This window comes from Anguilla anguilla, chromosome 6, assembly GCF_013347855.1.
Source record: "Anguilla anguilla isolate fAngAng1 chromosome 6, fAngAng1.pri, whole genome shotgun sequence".
NCBI classification, from domain to species: Eukaryota; Metazoa; Chordata; class Actinopteri; order Anguilliformes; family Anguillidae; genus Anguilla; species Anguilla anguilla.
The window spans coordinates 52720138-52740162 of record NC_049206.1 but is presented as its reverse complement, the minus strand read 5'-3'; the positions used below and the strand labels follow the sequence as shown (position 1 = coordinate 52740162).

At 42.0% G+C, this 20025-nt stretch overlaps 2 protein-coding genes across 4 annotated transcripts; one reads left to right on the top strand and one right to left on the bottom strand.

The window, feature by feature from the left end:
* Positions 1-2690: 2690 nt before the first annotated feature.
* On the bottom strand, positions 2691-7094 carry arv1 (ARV1 homolog, fatty acid homeostasis modulator). The gene is made up of 5 exons (XM_035423135.1): positions 6843-7094; positions 6469-6588; positions 6091-6244; positions 5366-5587; positions 2691-3803 (listed from the first exon to the last, which is right to left on the bottom strand). Exons 1-5 carry the CDS (start codon positions 6942-6944, stop codon positions 3676-3678), a joined length of 726 nt encoding a protein of 241 aa, XP_035279026.1. The 5' UTR covers positions 6945-7094; the 3' UTR covers positions 2691-3675.
* Positions 7095-7117: 23 nt separating this feature from the next.
* Positions 7118-19959, top strand: ttc13 (tetratricopeptide repeat domain 13). 3 transcript variants are annotated; one of them, XM_035423133.1, is made up of 23 exons: positions 7118-7323; positions 8233-8324; positions 8491-8566; positions 8664-8729; positions 9328-9398; positions 9685-9777; positions 10482-10598; positions 11153-11263; positions 11374-11456; positions 11584-11725; positions 13359-13533; positions 13659-13815; positions 14156-14286; positions 14619-14751; positions 15021-15113; positions 15489-15572; positions 15945-16029; positions 16193-16302; positions 16731-16866; positions 17529-17608; positions 17772-17850; positions 17991-18070; positions 18305-19959. In XM_035423133.1, the coding sequence occupies exons 1-23, from the start codon at positions 7155-7157 to the stop codon at positions 18417-18419; spliced, it is 2478 nt and encodes an 825-aa protein (XP_035279024.1). In that variant the 5' UTR covers positions 7118-7154; the 3' UTR covers positions 18420-19959. The 3 variants fall into 3 exon arrangements, with proteins under 3 accessions (XP_035279024.1, XP_035279023.1, XP_035279022.1); XM_035423132.1 differs by having other exon boundaries at positions 7119-7323; positions 8230-8324; positions 16196-16302; XM_035423131.1 differs by having other exon boundaries at positions 7120-7323; positions 8230-8324.
* Positions 19960-20025: the final 66 nt, after the last annotated feature.

Here is a 20025-nt window from a genome sequence, read left to right as displayed (position 1 = left end):
CTTCTATTGACTCATTTCAACAATCTACTGTGTGTTTGGGTCGGTGGGATGGTATATGTACGTTTGTTCTAATTATTTGATAAATCAACCTAGTTTTTTTTTTGTTTTTTTTCCCCGTACAGGATGTATTTTAGTCACTAACACTGAACCAATAGAAAACTATAGGGGGAAACAATGGGGGGGTATGTTTTAACCTTTTAAGGCATTCACTGTGCCTGAATGAGACTCTTTGCATGGTCTCAGTGGTTGTATTAATTAGGCTTGTTTTAACCTCTTCATATTATGTCACAGGATACACTCTCATCAATTTCAGTCAGGCTGAATATCTATGGTTGATATACAAGCTGTTTGAATGGGTATTTGGTTGAGTAGTGCTTCAGTTTGAAGTGTACCATCTTGTCATTGTTCCTTCTTTTGGTTGACTTGGACTGTATTTCCACATAACTCGTCTGAAGTATCCAGATATATAAGTCGATCACCTTCCGTACCTCACTCCGGGATGGAAACCTCCAAACATCTGACTGCATTCATATTCCCTTAACAGCCATGACACCATGCAGATAATTGTGCAACAACCCAATGAGTATTTTTTTTTTTCTTCTACTAGATCATTTTCATTCTTGTTGCAAAAATTGTGCTTCACAGCATTTATGGAGGGCAACTGCAGTATCTGTAGCATAAGGCTAGCAGGCATGCCCCAGACACCTTCTGTTTTTTCAGTGGATTCAGTTTCACAGTCTTTGCGTCACAGCAATAAAACTGGAGCTCAGTCCACCATTTTAACTATTCTCGTTGTACAGTTCATGATAGTGCAGTTTACAATCCCAAAAGGCTTTTTTTTTTTTACTTGATGAAAATGATTTATTTTACTCCTGGTTATATTTTTGAAAGTGCATTTTCAGAGGGATTTTCCTCCATTGTCTTTAATTCTGTATGAGCAGCTGGAGATTAAAATATCTGATTTTGAAAAATAAAGACTGAAAAGCCTGAGGAATTTCCTATCCAAGATAACTGGCCTCCCTCTGAAGGCTGTTACACAATTCACCACTTCAAGTATGTTCTTATCTTCTTCAAGGCTCCCTAGAAAAGTCACATGACCCATTCTAATGGACTCTGGATTGGCTACCTTCTTATCTGTTTTTTTTTTTTTTTTTTTAAAGCAGACACACCCATTGTAAACCATAGTAGTCATGGAACAGACCATATCAGTATCCAGCATATCTTAATCTCCATGCTCCATGTTTTCTCCCTCAAAAATGTATCTCTGGAACTGATGCACAACCGTACAACATGCATCACACTCTGCCCAGTGGGAGCACCTGTTCAGGAGATTTTGCAGGATTAAAATAATCTTGACTGGAAAGCAAAGCCAAGGTAAGCCTCATTCGGGCCCTAGGCCCAAGGCCCATGGCCCTGTGACACAGTGTTACAAAAGAGAAAAAGTGCACACAGATGGCTGAGCAAGGCCAGCAGTTAAACATTAGAAACGCACTGTGCGTGACTGTTCACAGACTCTGGCAGCCAGTGGTTGGTGTGTGGGAGATGAAGATTACAAGCACAGCGACAAACATGCAGTCGCCCACATGATCTGACAGGCTGAGGCTGTAGACGTAAATTCACAGACCATAGCTAAAAAATATGATGATCCAGCACTGCACATCAAGCCAAAGAACCAGTGGTGGGTAAAATTACCACGCTGTTACAAAATACAAAGTAGCCCCCTGATACATGTATAAAATACCAGAGCCAAAATATATTCATTACACAGCATCTTGTATTTTAAAAGTACCTAGTTTCGGTTCCTTCACTAACAACCCCAGTTAAAGCGAGACAGTTGTTTGAATTTGGACATCTTATTGTAACCAGCTTGCAACACACCCCCACTTGATATTTTGTATCAAATATTTTGGAAAACAGTTTTCCATTTCACAAAGCAGTCAAGTTTCCAGGCAATGGAATGTCTTTTAAAACATGGATCTACAATTACCCATGGCCAACCAAAACCACTAATGACACACTCCTCGGTGAAATCTGGTGGGTGAACAGACGATACTTAGCAAGTTGCATTTATTGGTTTTAGCTGTGGGTTGGTGAAGCATAGCACTCATCATGCCTGAATGACCCTTAATTTCTTTAGCATGTCTAACCATTTATTTACCACTTTTTTATCTGATAGGCTCAGTACAGCTTGGAGTGTATACAGACAAAAATATCTCAGCCTGTGTCAGTTCTATGGGAAAAATGGCACAGTTAATGAATTCATCCACATTTCCCACTCTGGGTTTCTTTTAGCCTGACTCTCACACAAACAAAAAAGCCTTAGCTTTGCCTCATTCAAGAGAGACAACATTACCGCACGTTTCCTCCATTTCTTAAACACTGTTTATTCCCGACGTGTGCCTGCAAGAAATTCTAGAACAATGACTGTTTATGACCTAGACACCCAGGACCTCTCAAACAGCTGCTTAAAATGCACCCTTGAAGCCTCAGAGTAGGGCCTCAGCCCAAAATGTCCCCTAGCCAAATGAACTCCAAGTGAACATTCACTAGCCTGTCCCAACTTGAAAACAGTTTTTTTTTTTTCAATTTTGCTGTAACTGACACAGGCTATGATTGGAATGTGTTTGAGTTCAACATTACATTCAACAAAACTGTGTTGTTACACGTTAGAATTATATATGCAGTCAGGGTGCTTGAGACAAAAATAAAGTTTATTATGGAAAAGAGAGGGGAAGATGCATTGCATATGACATAGCTGGTAAAATCATTAACAGATCTTGTTCGACTGCAGCGCTCTTGTGGCCAAACTCTAGAGATATTATTTCAACACCCAACTGGCCTTAAATATTTTCTGTCAAAAGGATTTTATGGGCCTGTTGCTTAACATTCATTTAATACACGCCATTTTTTGTGGACTTTTTCTATTATTTATTGAAGCATGGATTCCTTGCATCCTGAGGAAGATTAACACCAGTCTTCAGTGTTGCCTGAAGACATACGGTACCCCATGGACTTTTAAGCCGCAGGGGGTGGGGGGTGGGAGGTCTGTGGTACATTCCAAATATCTGCAATTCCAGAACTTCTTGAGTTAATTATTGAGTAAACTCCCACAGCCATTACTCAGAATATACAGAACTGTCTGCCCCAAAGAAAGAAGGCTGTAAACATAAACACAAAATGCCACTTTTGATCCTGTAATTCTCTCAATTGCTGTTGCAGTATTTAAACTAACTGGCAATTTTCCCCCACATTAGTATGAATGCATGTGATGTTAACTATTTTTAAATTAGTTCTTAACGTTTAATTTCTGTAAGTTCATTAAAAGATAAAAAATAAACTCTTTTTTTTTTTTTAAAGTAAATATCTGCTCCTAGATACATGGCATCTGTAAACAGTGCTCATATCCTGGACAACGTTTCCTTAGTGCCTAAAACAGTGTCTCAGATGACAGGCATTTCACAATGCGCTTCAGGAATTCTCAGTCTGGTCACCGACTCCAATATAAACACTGGGAGGCCACTGCAAAGGCCTAAATGTCTCCGTTTGGTTCCAGGGGAAATGCTCCACACAGCACCGTCTTAACGCCGAGACCCATAATTCCCTGGCTTCGGCTCCAGCCTCGGGGAGAGGTCACATCTTTTCCGCGCTTTGCGCTCGACGTGGGTCAGAGCCGGGTCACTGGAACAGCAGAAAGTCCGGCATGCTTGACTGCAGCCTCTGGCAGGCGACTGCTGCACAGGTTTCAAACAGGAACCCCACAAACACTGCCAGGAGGGACAGCCTTCTGCTGCAGTGCAAAATGACTGGAAGCACGGGAGGACAACAGAAAGGACAGATTTAACAGCTTTTTAAAGAAATTCAAACTAAAACTGTAAAAAGATTTTACAGCTAAACACATGTGGGTTAACCGCACCAAAGAAGATCTTGGAAGCTATTCAGCAGGTTAAAATGGTTGCATGTGCTGCATGAAAACATTTATTACCAAGTTCAGAGACACTGTAGTTAGTCCCAAGTTTTTCTCTGCTCATCTGTGACCTCTGCAAAGAGAAACACTCGCAGTGCTGGCAAACCAAAGTGTTTGTGAGTCCAACTGCAAGTTAATTCCTCTGGCACACCGAGGGAAAATGTTAGTGAGATTAGTGGGCAGTGACGCACAGAGAAGGTAGCAGTCAAAGGCTTTCTTGTGCTATACTTGGCGACTGCACAAGAATTACAATATAGTAAGACATGTTACTCCTATTAAAGTGACTCAAGGCTTTCTCACTGTTTTCATCTCATTCACACACCATATACATACACTGGTGCCTAAAGAAAATTAAAAATAGTGTTAGAAGTAATTTGAAGAAAAAGACCATTAAACGAGTTACTGTATAATATACCTTCTCATAAGTGTGTCCACCGTGTCCTTTCAAAATCACTACAATTATTCCACATATATTTCCAAATAAATAACTATTGCGGGATGGTGTTACACTTCTCCAGGACCTTCAAACAATCCCATAAGTTGCTTTAATTATTATATAAATATTTTTAAATGCCTAAAGAGTGCCATACTGCCTCAAATATAGACAAATATGTCTATCCTAGAGTAGAAAAATCTCAAATTAAAATGGCAAGTCATTTACAAAGTAGTAATATTTTTAGGAAGAAATGGCTTATAAATAACAAATGCAGCAACATAACTTCTTGACAAATACTTTGCAGACATATAAGATTGCAGGATAATTTAAGTGAAATACAATTTTATATTGCCAGGGACTCAACAGTGCTTAACATAAAGTATTCCCTTTTAAACACATACCAAATCATTAAGGGTAATCACTGAATTATAAAAACTACAGCTACCAATTAATACCACAATGAGCATAAGACAAACAGGTTCCCTGCCTATGGATAATCTAATAAATTTCATTATAAAGTATATGGGGAAAGAAATGGACTAAACCTACAAAGAACTGGATCTGAGGCCCAAGGGACTTTATGTACCACATAAAAAAGCCTGCGTCTCTGTAGAAGTGTCCTTGGTAACCTTAGACGGTTGCAGGCTGAATTCCTAACAGAGTCATTCTGAAGACTAAAACTGGTGGGAGACCAATGCTTCTCTGCTTGCTTATATGTGTATTTAAAAAGATGGAATGATGCAATAAACCTATGATATAATCATGTCTGGTCCAGGAAGTATTCTTATACATCAACCTGCATCACAACACAGACATTAGGATAAGTCTTTACCCAATGAGCCAAATAACATTGGACACAGCTTCCATTAAGCGCCCACTGTAAAATAAAAGGCAACTGATAAGTATATAAGATGACAATCAAGCAAGAAGAAACGCTGGGACAGACAGACAATGCTGGGGCATACCTCGAATGGCCTGCGAGTTGGAGGTGAGCACAAAGAGTTTGATGAGACTGAAGCAGAGGGGGGAGTAGTCGTGCTCCCATATGACCGCTGGGATAAGCAGCAGTTTGCCATAGCTGGACAGCAGCAGGGCCTTCAGCAGCATGGGCAGCTCCAGGCCGGACTGCAGAAACCCCCGCACCAACCACAGGAAGGCCAGAACTCCACCCAAGTAAACGCCCAACTCTGCCGAAGACAACACAGTCTGACACAGGAAAATGCTTGCGCAAAGTAATCCATCACTCACAACATTAAATTAACCTTTATTTATACATTGTAGGTTGGCTGAGCACACATGCTCATAATGCCCTCCAGGTAACCTAACTTGCATGTCTTTAGATTGTGGGCGGAAGCCGGAGTACCCGGAGGAAATCCACATGGGCATGTGGAGAACATGCAAACTCCACACAGAAAGGTCCCAGACGGGAACATGAGCACACATCGCCATTAAGATAACTTGCCAAGACCATACTTTAGTCAGTGGCTGTGTCCTCGGACATAATACAGTAACTTATGAAATGTTCTTATGGCAGTTATAGAGTGGTTCAGCAGTTATGGAACTAGGATTGACTGAGGACCCTAAATGGTTAGTCCACACTGTGGCAATACAAGCATGATTAACTGAACAAAATGTGAAAATGAAAAAGTTAGCCAAATAAAATGTTTATTTACTGGTGTCATTGGCTTACCCAGAGCTGCCAGACCAAACATTCCATAGAAATCCCATTCTTTGGTGTATCTGATTATGTCCGCTGGGTCAGTGCTCTGTTCAGATCCCTGCAGCTGTGACCACCTCAGGTAAGCCTCACACAGCAGACAGAACACACACAGCTTCCCATGTATCTAGTAAAATGCATTATCACAAATATTAGCAGTCTTTATTATTATTATTATTATTATTATTATTAGTAGTAGTAGTAGTAGTAGTAGTATTTTCTGTGAAAGCAAAATTCTGTGCAACAGTATGCGTATAATGGAACACATCATTTATCACAAAAATATAATTAGGTATGGTGTTCAGTTTTCAGTTCAAAGAGGAAGTGATAGCTCTTTGCTATCATACTCACGTTTATTTTTGTGTTGAATATGATGTGCCTGAAAGCTTGGATTTTGCACAATATAGCATCAATCAGAATGATCACTGGATCATATTCAATATACTTGTCCACGGGCTTCTGGCATGAGTCCTGGCAGAACAGATGTCAACGGTTACCAAATACACTATAGTTATGCACAATATAATCTCAGCACATGGCTAGCTGCAGAATAAAACATATTTCAGTATTCCTCAAAACATGAAAGGGAAATTTCTAGTTTCCCCAGCATGAATGAACACTATTCGTGTATTAGCATGCTAGCTATGCCCATATGGTAGTCTACAGCCATTTGCATCGTTAAGATCTCCCTTGCCGCGATAAAATCCGTGCGCATTACTACTTACACATATGGTGATTTTCAGTATCCCGTTGCTGTAATCACGGTGAAGCTCGTATGCCTCGGAGTTGCATTCGACACATCTGTACGGTGCCTGTGCCCGTGCCATGCTGTTCTGCTCTTGCAACGAAATGAAACAAACAACCGGCTTCCAGGAGCGGACTTCCTGGAATCACAAAGGGGGCGGCTCTCTCTGCTTGCTTGTTGGGAGATGAAGTCTTTTAGACTTCTGTCCAACAACTGTCGTTTGGAGGAAATTGGCGCCGTGGAACTACATTACCAAAGCGTCGGCGCTTCTCACCTGCACATTAAACACAACATGGCACCTGCTGGCCGGGGTGTTGTTGTGGTTGCGCTGTCGCTGCTGTGCTTATGCCGAGCCACATTTTCAACGGAATACTTTTCTACACTGACGTTTTTTAACAGTGACCTCCACAAGCATGGCTGCAGCTCTCCGTCTGAATGGGAAGAATACGCAGCGGATTGTGGTGAGAACTGTTTTTGTACACAGTTTCTGCCACGTCCTCCTAATTCGCTGTAACGTAATAGCTATCGTTCACCCGCTTCCGCATCCGTTGACAGGAGGTAACATTGGCTAGCTAGCTAGATTGCTAATGAATTACATGCTGGTAATGTTTGGATAGATGTGATTGTCTTGTTAAGATATGGATTGCATGTAGCTTGCAAACATTACGCTAGCTAGTGCTACCTATCCAAGTTCTCGAGAACATCGAGAGGTAGATAGCTAACCAGCTAGCTATAGAAGTTTGCGGGTTTGCTAGTCATCCTCATAGCTAGCTAACACTGACAGTTAGCTGTCAAACGTTGTCATACTATATAACTAGCTATGGCCATCCATTTATCTAAGTTGACTATGCATGGAATTTTCTTGTGCAGTACCACTAATCCAGTGCACACAGCTACGCTTTCCAGGAACAGACCCATTTTAAATTTAATTCATGTGAATCTGTGTTCTAAATATACAACCTCACCCCGGCTTTGCTGTCTCGTGCTCTCAATTTTCATGTGTCATTATTTTTAAAATAACTTCCACTCAGCCACTACTGATAGATTGTTACTATCTACCGATGTGTACTCGCCAAATAATTCCCAGTTCACATTATAAGTACTGCACTAAGGAACCACAGAGGGATTTTTTAGCCCCTTATGACTGAATTCTCATTTCTTTATTGGAATGTAATAAGAGCACTGGTTGGCAGATCCATTGCACAATTGTGTTTGCATGCGGGTGTAATGATAAAGGAGTCATTTTCCCTCAAGCAAGACAGGTGGTAGTAGATTAAACCTTCTGACCCAGTGGCACCCAATGATTATTTACCGGGTGCATTGCAGTGCTCTTCTGGAAATTACCTTTCTTTGTTTCTCCCCCCCAGAAGCCTCCATTCTCCAGTTGGAGGACCCTGAATGTGAGGAAGGGGGCAACCCACCCTGCGAGTCAGTCTTCTCTCTCAACGCCGAGAAGATCTTGGTGAGAGCATCAAGTCCTTCTGTAGATGGACTGCATGCAGAGTCTCCTTGCTAGTGTTTCATAGTGTGTATACCCACAGTGAGAGCAGCAATGAAGACTAAATAACAGTAAAGTAACATTCAACTTCAAAGTACTCCATTGGTCATTGTTGGCTTTTTTTTAACAGAGCCAGGCGAAGGTGTTCATCGAGCAGAAGCGGTTTCCTTTTCCGGTTGACAACCACAACACAAATGAAGAGCTAGGTAAGCCAGTCAGTGTGATATCTGGGACGGGGAAAAAAACTATCTCTATCTGTAGCTAAACTCTTATAGTAATATTTCTGATGTCTGTATTTTACAGCAATAGGATACGTACTAATTGGAAATGCCCTATACGATGAAGCCATCAAACACTTTTCATTATTGTGACCTCCCTGTGGAGGTCAGAACAGCTGAGACTGTGACCCATTTCAAACGACGACTGAAGACCCACCTCTTCAGGCTGCACCTCTCCCCATCCCTCCCTTCCCCCCCTGTAAATGACTAAACTTAGGGTTGTAACTAGGCAGCTGTTTAATAGGTGACTTAGTTGATGCGCCAGTCTTAACGACTACTTGTATTTTTATTTATTTTTATTTTTCCATAGATTGCGTTGTTGCCGTTCTCGTTGTTAGTGTTATCAGTTTAACCACCAGGGTCCAGGTTGAACTATGCGGTTGTTCCCTGTACTTGGACCGGTACTTCTCTCTAGGGGTTTCGTCATACTTGTTCCTGGTTATGGTTATACACTTTGTTGTACGTCGCTCTGGATAAGAGCGTCTGCCAAATGCCTGTAATGTAATGTAATGTAGCTTGTTTTCCCTGAGAGTCAGTGTGCAGTATTTTGTTTCAGAGTTCACTCAAGAGTATGGAGAAATTTTGTTCTTTCTCCCAGTCACATTGAGTTTGCATAAGGAAGATTCTCCTTCTCTCTCTCTCTTAAATCTTTTTTTTTTTTTTTACCAATTTGTTTCCTTTTTCTTTTGTGCAGGGAGATCCCGAGTTGGTCAGCGCTATCTATGGAAGAGGTATAGCGTATGGCAAGAAGAGCTTGCAGGTGAATGATATAATGAAGCCCTTTTGTGGGTGGCCCCTAAAATGTTTAGGCAAGCATTTTATATTGTGAATATGCAAAACAGAATAAGGTCCCACAGCCAAGGGCATGCAGCATAAATAAAGAAAGATTGTCCAGATAAATTATCTTTATTAGCTTTGTTCTTGGTGTCAGCAGTAAGTATGCGTATGCTTGTGCGTGAGTGATGGAAATTTATGAGGGCTGTGACATCAGTTTGTATTTCAATCCAATATTGGAAGTGACGGCGACCGCTCTCTCTCGTTCACAGGACATAAAGAACGCAGACCTTGCGCTTTATGAGCTGAGCCGAGTGATCGCCCTGGAGCCCAACCGTCCCGAGGTGTACGAGCAGCGGGCAGAGGTGCGTGCAAGCCTGGGGGGGAAGGGAGTTACCTGTCCAAATCAGTCATTTTGGATGTTCAGACTTGTGCCTGTGACAGGACAAGTGCATTATGAAAACATCCCTTTTGGGGAAAAAAAAATAGTATGCTGACGTATACCTGAAGTATACTATTTTATACTTAAGAATACTTGAAGTATAATTAAAATTTATTTAGAGTATGCTTAGTATGCCACAAAATTTTGAAAGTAATGCATCTCTAAATTGTCACAGTATCAATTTCAGCTTCACAGTATCCCAGTTTCTCATAAATTTTGGCTATTGCAGCAGAAAAAAAACAATCCTACAATTCTACCTTTGTCATTAAAATGCCATTGTGTATACCTGTGATTTTTTGAGTACCTTGTGTATGTAACAGATCTGTACTCTCAAAATGCGTGTTGATCAGTGGTGCACAACTCCGGTCCTGGAAGGCCGATCTGCGTGCTGGTTTTTGTTCCAACCGATTACCATAGATATAGTTTTCTGACAGCTCTATAAACTATGCTGCTTCACTCCTGCACTTGAGCTCAGTAAAATCTCTAGGATACACTTGCAGTCTGTGGCTGTAGCTGGTGCTTATACACGTCAGATCAAGATATGATTGGGCTAATTAAATAAATGTTGGCAAATGTTCACATAAAATCCTGAGATGGATTGGCCCTTGTTGTGCACCCCTGGTGTAGATCCTCTCTCCTCTTGGGCGGATCAGCGAGGCCCTGAGCGACCTGTCCAAAGCCATTCAGCTGCAGCCCTCGGCCCGCCTCCACAGACACAGGGGAACGCTGCTCTTCATCTCAGAGGTGAGCTTCAAAGCCCTTACCCGGGGCTGCCCCACCCTGTTCCTGCAGATCTGCTGTCCTGTAGGTTTTCACTCCTACCCTAACAAAGCACGCCTCATTCAGTGGCTGCAGATCTTGTTCAGCTGCTAACAGGTTTAATCAGGTGTGCCAAATTAGGGTTGAAATAAAAACCGACAGGGCAGTCGATATTCAGGAACAGGGTTGGGCTGTCCTGCTCTTGTCCTTCTATTTGTTTATTATGAGTTCATTCTGGCAGTTGCCTCTCAAAAGCGTCTCTTGGTTTTGTCACAGGTTTGTGGTCGAATCAGTCAAAAACTTCTGGTTTTATACTGGACTATATCTGAGGTTGAAATGATTGTTAAGTAATATTATGTTACTGAAATATGTTGAGTGTTATTTCCCACCTGAGCTTCCCATTGACTGTCCTTATGCACACATTGATATCTGAAGACACAGCAAGTAGCAAATATGTGTCGCACCTGTGTTTTAATTTGGACATTTTAAAATAGTTGCATGCTAACACAATTGCAGTTTAATGAGCGTTTCCTTCACAGGACTATGTAGCTGCTATGGAAGACTTTCAGCAGTCCCTGGAGCTGAAGAAAAACCAGCCCATCGCCATGCTCTATAAGGGCTTGACGTATTTCCATAGAGGAATGCTCAAGGTGAACATCTTCCACTTTTTGAAAGAAAAACACAAGTTGTTCATTTTCAAGTTTTGGAACCCCAGCAGCCTGCACGCATTCATTTGACCGAATGATGTTTTCTGTTGTAGGAAGCCATCGATACTTTCAAAGAAGCTCTGAAATTAAAATCAGACTTCATAGATGCATACAAAAGTCTTGGACAGGCTTATAGGTAAGGCCCTTTTACTTGACCTGTCACAAGTGTCGCTATACGCTCCTTGGAATTGCGATAGTTTGAATGGTTGTGCAGTCCAATCTGGCCTTCACAGATGTGCGTGTGCATGTGTGCATGATTGTAGAGAGCTGGGGGACTTTGAGGCTGCCATGGAGAGCTTCCAGAAGGCCCTGCTGCTGAACCAGAATCACATTCAGTCCCTACAGCTTAGGGGGATGATGCTGTATCATCACGGCAGTCTGCAGGAGGCCATACGCAACTTCAAGGTATTCTTTATGTTTTGAATTATCTCTTCTTCTTCGTTGCCTTTTTCTTCTTCTTCTTCTTCCATTTTTGCATTTATAATTTTTGAGCTTCCAGATAGGCCTGAAATCATCACTGTGTCACGTGCACTCACACAAGGAGCGCTGCAGTGAAAGCGTGTGCACTCCCCTGATTCATCGGCCAGCAGGCCAATTTCCATACCACAGCCCACATACTACTGCAGGATAGCAGGTTCTAATCTCGGGCAGCAATGATAGCCTTCTAGTGCTTCAGTTGGGAAGAGCTAATGCGGTGGTAGGCTTAGAGCAATGAGGCCTATTGCTATTGCTACATGAAAATCACACAGCAGACTTGAGCCTGCAGCTGTGGGTTCCAGCCTGCATTCTTGGTAAGCGCCTTTACCGACTGAGCCACTCAATCTCATCTCAGAACGTACCGTTGTTCACGGTCTTGCGTTTTCAATTTCTTGCATCTGGAGATGGTGGTTTAAATGACCCAAGTTTGAGGACATGTTTACTCTAAAGAAATGGGCTTCTCAGCTGGAAACAATTTTAGTTTCTGTCATTTTTTTCTGAAACAAGCTGTCTAGAAAACTCCCCGTAGGCATCGTTTGTTTACGTTTTAATGTTCTAGTCCAGCCGTCACATGCAGGGCCTTTCCAGCCCGTTCTGTGTGCTTTCCCATTTCCACACTGGTGTTATCAGATTAGCAGCAGCGCAGGCTAATGAGTGTTTGCTTATTCTGATCATCGATGCATGTCATGTGTGGTGGCAGCCTGTCATCGCTCCTGCTCCTGAGCGTAATTGAATCAGACAGGAGTTAGCGCGTTGCCTGGTGGATCCGTGTTATCACTTTCTCAGCTGGGGTGACAGCATGTATGTTACGTGCACACACCTCCTGCCCCCCCCCCCCCCCTTGATGACTAGCGAACATGAAGTTTTGACGGCAGCTCTTTTCCGCGACTGGCTTGCATTTGGTCCCAGCCTGGGTGCGAAGGGCGTGGTTTAGCCAATGATGATTCATGGGCCTTTTGGAATTCTGTCCCCACAAGCCCATCTGTCACCATGTGGAGTGTACAATAGAGTGTGATTCACAGCTGTGTCACAGCTATGCTTTTTGAAAGGTTGCAGCCATTGTTTCATTCACAGCCAATAGTTTTGTGTGAATTTAGACTCAAATATGGAGTCGAAACTAAAGCAAAGCTGAGGGTTTGATGCCTTTTTTGTAGTATGTTTCCCCCCGCCTCCTTTTTCTGCCAAACTTTGAATGGCCAATCATGTTCATCAGTGCGCTGTTAACCAGGTCAATTTACTCCCTCCATTCCCTGCAAGCTGCCAGTCAGCATTGTCACAGTCCATATTCGGATATGGACTAGACCGTGGGGTCTGTGCATGCGCTAGATAAGTGCCCTAACTGGATTAGCCACACCCAAAAACCTGCATCTCCATTTCTGCAGTTTTTTTTTTTAAATGAATACAATAAATAGAAAGCTTGCATTGTCAGTCATGCACTGTTAATGCTTCATAGCTTGGTGACTAGTAAGGTTAATAACTAAACTAACGTAACCGATGGTGCTTTTATATGGGACCCAGTGCTCAGGATATCTCCGTTAAAGGTTGTGATTGTGTCTTGCAGAGGTGCCTGCAGTTGGAGCCGTACAACGAGGTGTGCCAGTACATGAAAGGCCTCAGCCACGTGGCCATGGGCCAGTTCTACGAAGGCATCAAAGCACAGACTAAGGTCATGCTGAACGACCCGCTGCTGGGCCAGAAAGCCAGCTCGGAATATCTCAAAGTCAAATACCTCAGAGGTGAGCCTGGCCACGCCCTCGCGCGCCAAGCTCTTAAAACGGGAAACGCTTGGCGGACCGCGTGCACGGGGCTTCCGTGCTTTATGTTTCCTTATCTTTTTTTTTCATTTACCCCATCCGTGCAGAATACTCTCGTTACTTGCACTCGCATCTCGACATACCTGTGGCAGAGTACAACGTCGATCAGGATCTTCCAGGAAACTTCAAGAACCACTGGTCCAAAAACCTTCCTTTCCTCATAGAGGACTATGAAGAGCAGCCAGGCCTACAACCGCACATAAAGTACGTATAGTGTATAACGGTGCTTTTCAGCAAATTTTATAGGGCCCAGAAGTGATGCATGTGGCTCAATATTTAACACTTCCTGTTTATACAATAATAAATTGCCTGGGACGACTATTTTCTGTACCTTTGGCACTAACAACGTGAGAAAATTGATTCAATTATATAGACGTAATTTCACCAATATAGCATCTTCATTAAAAATATTTTTTTATAAATATACACAAATAAACTTGCTGTATTTTTGTGAATGTATATAGTGATTTCCTTGATGAATGACATAAAGACGGGTAAACTGGTAGGGGCAGATGAAGCTCATGTATGACGCTGGCTGTTGCAGGGATGTTCTACCTCAGAACTTTGAAAGCTATAACACAGACATTCAGAAGCTCATATGCACTGCTGATCACCTTGGTGCCCTTATGCAGTACAACACTTCAGGATTTCTTCCCAATCGCCGAATACACAGAGGTAGGTTGCTCATAAACACTTTCAGAAGATGCATAAGGGCCAAGCCAGCATGGTCTTACATCTGCACTTTACATCTGGAATGTTTATCACCCTGTACCGAAAGAGAGAACAGACTGCACCTGAATAAAAACAGATATGAACATTTTAAGACCTGAAGTGTATGTATGTTAGGTATCTGCAGAGGGATGTAAATCTGTTTTCCTTTGTACATTCTTGCCTTGAACTACATTGCTGAAAATGTACGTCATTGTGTGGCTGACCACTGCCACGAGAAAGGTATTAGGTACTTTAAAGGCACTGGGTACTAAACTAAATGTGTTTCACCCCTTTAGCCATGGGTCTGGCGACCGTAGAAGTCATGCAGGCCATGCAACGCACCTGGAGCAACTCAAAGGTTCGAGTCAACGGCAAGACCAGGCAGATGCAGTGGAGGGACATGTTCGACATAGCAGTCAAATGGAGGAGGTGAGTGATGGGGTTGTGTACCAATGGGGTTTGCTGTGCAGTCAAAGCGTTCTGAGGAGCAAAATGTCTTTTAGAGGAAGACATTTTATTTATCTCGGATTTTAAATGGTGCACTGCCGCTCTCTTCCCACGGTGCACTGGGGCTCCCTTCGAAAGGCGTATCTGTAATTAACATCTTCCCTTCATGTTTAAAAAAAAAAAAACGTGGTTGTTATGGAATCCCCTCGGGACGGCAGATGGGACTGGTGTGCATGTGCTTCCCATTACAGGATTGCAGATCCAGATCAGCCGGTTCTCTGGCTGGATCAGATGCCTGCGAGGAGCCTCAGCAGAGGATTCAACAACCACATTAATCTAATCAGGTGCAGTATCACCCAGCGTTTCCCCCCTTTCTGCCCACACACATAAATCCCAGGGCTGGCTTTATGAGGATTCTATGTTCACTGCCAGAATGGTGAAAACTAGCTGTACAATACCAGGATGAAGATTTTTATACACTTGGATGGCTGGCTAAATGTGTGTGAAATGTTGTCCATTGTGTTCTGGGAATTGTAGTGGCTGCATCAAATGGGTCTTATTCATGCCTACAGTCAGTGACAGTGTTTTTTGTGTTGCTCTTGTCGTCTTGAGTAAATCTTGTCCTGAGAGTTGCTGTCCAGTTAATTTAAATAAGGTTATCATCACGGGTGTTGACTGAAACAGTTCTGTCAACATGAAGTTTCTTTCCCTGCTTGCAGAGGACAGATCATCAACATAAGATATTTGGCCTACTTCAGCAACATATTAGACTTCATCAAAGACAGGATACGAGGCTACCATAGGTGGGTTACATAAGGTGTTTTTTCTTGAATTCAATTGTTAAAGGTTTTCATTTTATATTGAAAGGAGAGTACAGTCCCTGTAGAACTTGGCCTCAGTGTGGATGTATCGTTTATCTTGATTAATTACTGATATCATTTCACCCTATACTTTGTCCTCTGACAGTGTCAGGAGTAAACTGATAACCTGTAGGGTGAACCGCTCTGTTTTGACCATTTATCGAAGCCTTGTCTGAACTATTGGGTTTCAGGAATATATATTTCAAAGGGATATTGTAGAACCGTTTATTCTTCTTATGATACTGTGAGGAGGGACACATTTAGTGTGGAAAAACCGTTTATTTGATCTGTGCCTTTGGGATTTGTATTGACCAGAGCATATAATCCCAGAGGACTGTTGGAAGTGAGTCAAGCGCTGGATAATGTCAATAAGGTGGAGGACCTTCTCCCCATAATGAAGGTAATCCTAATATTATCTGGAACCTGAGATTATTATTTTGTTCCAGAAAGTCATGATGTTTTCTCCCATCAGTTTAAAGAGACTTAACAAAGGGAGATTGTTCTGTAATTGTGGACGTGGGTTGTCTAAACTTACCCACGTGTCTCCCATTTCTTCCCTGAAGCAGTTTAACAGTAAAACAAGGGATGGCTTCACAGTCAACTCCAAGGTACCCAGTTTAAAAGACCTGAAGAAAGAACATGACGGTTTCACCATCACCATCACAGGAGACAGGTCAGATTCTGAAACGCATCGCTGTTTAGTGCTCCCTGCAGCACACATTAGTATTTGGCCCCATTTCCAAACGAGGGCTCCGGAGATGGGGGGTAGTGCTTTTTCTGTGTTTCGGCTTTACCTTCAGCTTTGATAGCCTTATAGCATTGCAGTCTGTTGCACGGTTTCTGAATTTGACACCTTGATAAATCGCACCACATTGAGAACCCTTGTATTAGTACTGGTGGGGTTTGGCACCAAAGTAGCATATTTTTTGGGCTAAAGCACCTTTTCTAGTCTATTTAAATGTATTAAAAAGCTATTGGCGTATGAGGCGCAGTACCCCATCAATGCTAAGTGCCCCTGGGACCTAGGAATGGACAAATGAGGGCCATTGCGTGCAGCAGCCTACAGGGAACCTTTGTTCGAGTGTTTTTGTTGTCCAGCAGGGTTGGGAACATGCTGTTCTCCGTGGAAACGCAGACGACCGAGGAGAGAACCCAGCAGTACCAGTCAGAGATCGAGTCCCTGTACAAGGAGCTCACTGCCAAGGGCAAGGCGCTCATGTTGTCCACTGAGCTCGGGGTACGGTCTCCCCTCTCTCCTGGGCCCTGTTCCACACACAAACCTGTCAGTGCTTGGGTTTACTCTCCAGGCATAAGAGTTGTGTCAGCTTACATTTTCTGATGCCGGACCCTTTCAGTTGCAGCTCCCTCCCAATTTGTGTTGGGCTTATGTCAGTGTGATGTGATGAAGCTATATTAACTTTTTTTAATGTATTCATTGACTGTTTATGATGGGAGAGGAGGCAATACATTTGCTTAGGGCAGGGGTGTCAAACTGAATCCCAAGGGGGCCGCAGTGTCTGTGGGTTCTTGTGGTTTCCTTTCAATGACAAGGTGTGTGGACTCATTAGCCAATCAGTGACTTAAATAAAACACTTGTGCCGAGATCACCCAAAAAACCAGCAAACACTGCGGCCCTTTGGGACTGGAGTTTGACACCTGTGGCTCAGAGTGAACGCTGTGTGTATAGTTTGCTCTGATGCTTAACCTGCTAATGTGAGCTAGATGCAGCACTTCCATTTCATTCTTATGAAGGCCACCAGAGGTGATCATTTTAATCTTAAATATTTATTGGCTTGTCACGTACGAGCAGAATCCTCCACAGTGTATTGATGCCCTCTAATGGTGATTTTGGCAACCATCACTGGTGTAAGTGTTATTATGTTTGCTCTTTTTGTCAAGGATGCAGATGCAGTCTGCAATTTAATCCTGTCCCTGGTGTACTACTTCTGTAACCTAATGCCACTGTCCAGGGGCTCCAGGTGAGTCTCAGCAGCTTCTTAAAGTCATTTCAGCCTTTGGAACATGTGAAAACACTTAAAGTCTGTGCGAATGTAGGGATATTTCAGTTAACGTGTATTTCTTAGAAATTATTTTTTATTTGCTGAAGCTAAGAGTATTTTTTATTTTTTTGTTTCTTTGTAGTGTTGTGGCATACTCCGTTGTCATGGGAGCTCTGATGGCGAGTGGAAAGGAAGTAATTGGTCGAATTCCACCAGGAAAGGTGATGTCTTATTATGCTAGTGTGTTAATGTCGACTGTGCCGACATCACGTTTTGATATTCTTGTAGATATGTATTTAAAAGAATTTTTTTGAATACTTCTTATATAATTTATTTACTTTTACCCCTGTAACTCTTTCAGCTGGTGGATTTTGAAGCTATGACAACGCCTAGCCCTGAAGACTTCAGTAAAACAGCCAAAAGCTGGATGAAGTTAAAGAGGTGAGTGGCTGTGCTGGAGAGCTCAAATTTTAACAATAAAAAATGATGCAAATATAAAATAAAATTTAAAAAAACGCAATGTAACTGGACACTATGTTCAGAATCATTGTGATGTTGCGAACAGAAAGAGAAATAAGATGCCACTGTAAACCCTCTAATGTGTGAGTATACTGTATATAACAATGAACCTTTTCTACTTCTGTCTGTAACAATCGACCTTGCTTCCTCTCCTAGCCTTCCAGTTTGGTACCAGAGTCTTCCATCCGTAGCAGAATCATTTCCTACAACAAGAACAATGATTGAAGTCCTAAACACGGACTCTACGTCACATTGTCCGAAGAAGTCCTAAGACCACTTCCCCTGATGCGGACAAAGGCCTCTCTCTCTCTCTCTCTCCATGTGCCTTCTCTGCTTATAGTCTTACAATACCCTTTTATCCACTTCCCAAAAGCACAACACATTTAAACATGTTTATTATCAGTTTTAGGTTTAACCCTGTAATCATCTGCTGCTCTTGTGACTGTGATTCAGTGTGGAAAGTATTGTAGAACAATTAAAGATGGACACAGGGTGAGGCGTTCTTTCAAATGCAACATTTTAAGTTTCAACCGTTGATTTTTAAATTACATTAAAGGTTCACAACAGCTTTTTAAATTGGCTTCTAAAGATTGATCCGCATGGTAGCGTTAACCATGTTACAGAGCGTCTGACTCTTTGTGGACGTCCTTTTGAGTAACGCTTCTCTCCCAGATAATTGCTGGCCTGAAGTGATAACTGGAAACAAGGTACAACGATTACTTATTACTTTTTCATTTCTATACTAAAGAATCAATATCAAAAATATGTGATGCACTGAAAAATTTACAGTAACATTCTGTCCTGATTTTAAACTACACAAAGTAGGAATTCTGTATACTGTATACTATGAGCAGAGAGAGCAATGGAAGAGCTTTAATGGTGTAGCTTTTTAGAGCTGCCTATTTCCTAAAGGAATACTTGAAAAATATAAGTCAAGCAATCTCAATCTTTTTTCTTTTTTTCTGTTGTTGGAGAGTGACTGGGTCATTGCCATATTGATATCTTGATAATGTGGTAATTCATGGTAATTGTTTTACTGACTTGACCAATGAGGAGTCTGGTGGGCGGGGTGAGTGTGCTTCTCAGAGGAAGTGCGCTCTGGAGTGCCATGAAGTACAATCATTCCTGTGTTCTCACTCTTAGCACAACTCCCATTCTTTTATTTTCACGTTTTTAATTATTTGATCTATGCCACGCACATTAAGAAAAATATTCAGTTCAGGGATAAATAGTGGGGGTTTGTGCAATTTAACTGTGGCAGAATGATAGCCGCTGTCTTGAGGGAGGGCATTAACCTGTGTAGAGCCCCTTTTTTCCCCCTCCTCCTTTTTCTCTATCCCTTTATCCATCCATCTATCTGTCTACCTACCTATATGTCTGTGTGCAGGCTGTGGTACCAAGTCATGTCGGTTTTAATGACCACTGTTATCATTTGTGTATTCCCCCACTTACCCTTTACTGTGAATGAAAGAACAAATTATGCATCATTGGTTCCTTTTGCATCAGTTAATTTAGGATCAAATGGACAGCCATCAGTAATTTCTTTAAAAGAATTGGAAGTATAATACTACTATTTTTATCATTTCAGTTCTAAAAATCTGCATTAGTGATGGCGCTGTATGGCTGTTTTTTTTCCTCTTTCTTTTTTGCACTGGGTGAGTTCTGATTAAAAGTGGGAATTCATTGGTTTCATTGGTAAACGGAGAAGATGAGGATGTCTGTTGTTTTTCCATATGGTTTGTGAAACTTGGTTTAAAAACTTTTATGGGATTAGGATGTTTTTGAATGGCCAATAAAATGGTTGGACAAAATTTTGCCTGTTGTTTTCTTTACTTTTTTGTATTCCATTTTTTAATTACATTTTAAATTATGCCGCG

Coding starts and splice junctions, on each gene's coding strand:
- arv1 (XM_035423135.1), bottom strand. CDS start 6,944: ATGGCACGGGCACAGGCACCGTACAGATGTGTCGAATGCAACTCCGAG. Junction 5,588..6,090: donor GTTTGGTCTGGCAGCTCTGG/GTAAGCCAATGA, acceptor TGTCTTCGGCAG/AGTTGGGCGTTTACTTGGGT. Junction 3,804..5,365: donor CAACTCGCAGGCCATTCGAG/GTATGCCCCAGC, acceptor CCGTGCTTCCAG/TCATTTTGCACTGCAGCAGA.
- ttc13 (XM_035423131.1), top strand. CDS start 7,155: ATGGCACCTGCTGGCCGGGGTGTTGTTGTGGTTGCGCTGTCGCTGCTG. Junction 7,324..8,229: donor AGAATACGCAGCGGATTGTG/GTGAGAACTGTT, acceptor TCTCCCCCCCAG/AAGCCTCCATTCTCCAGTTG. Junction 15,573..15,944: donor AGGATACGAGGCTACCATAG/GTGGGTTACATA, acceptor TGTATTGACCAG/AGCATATAATCCCAGAGGAC.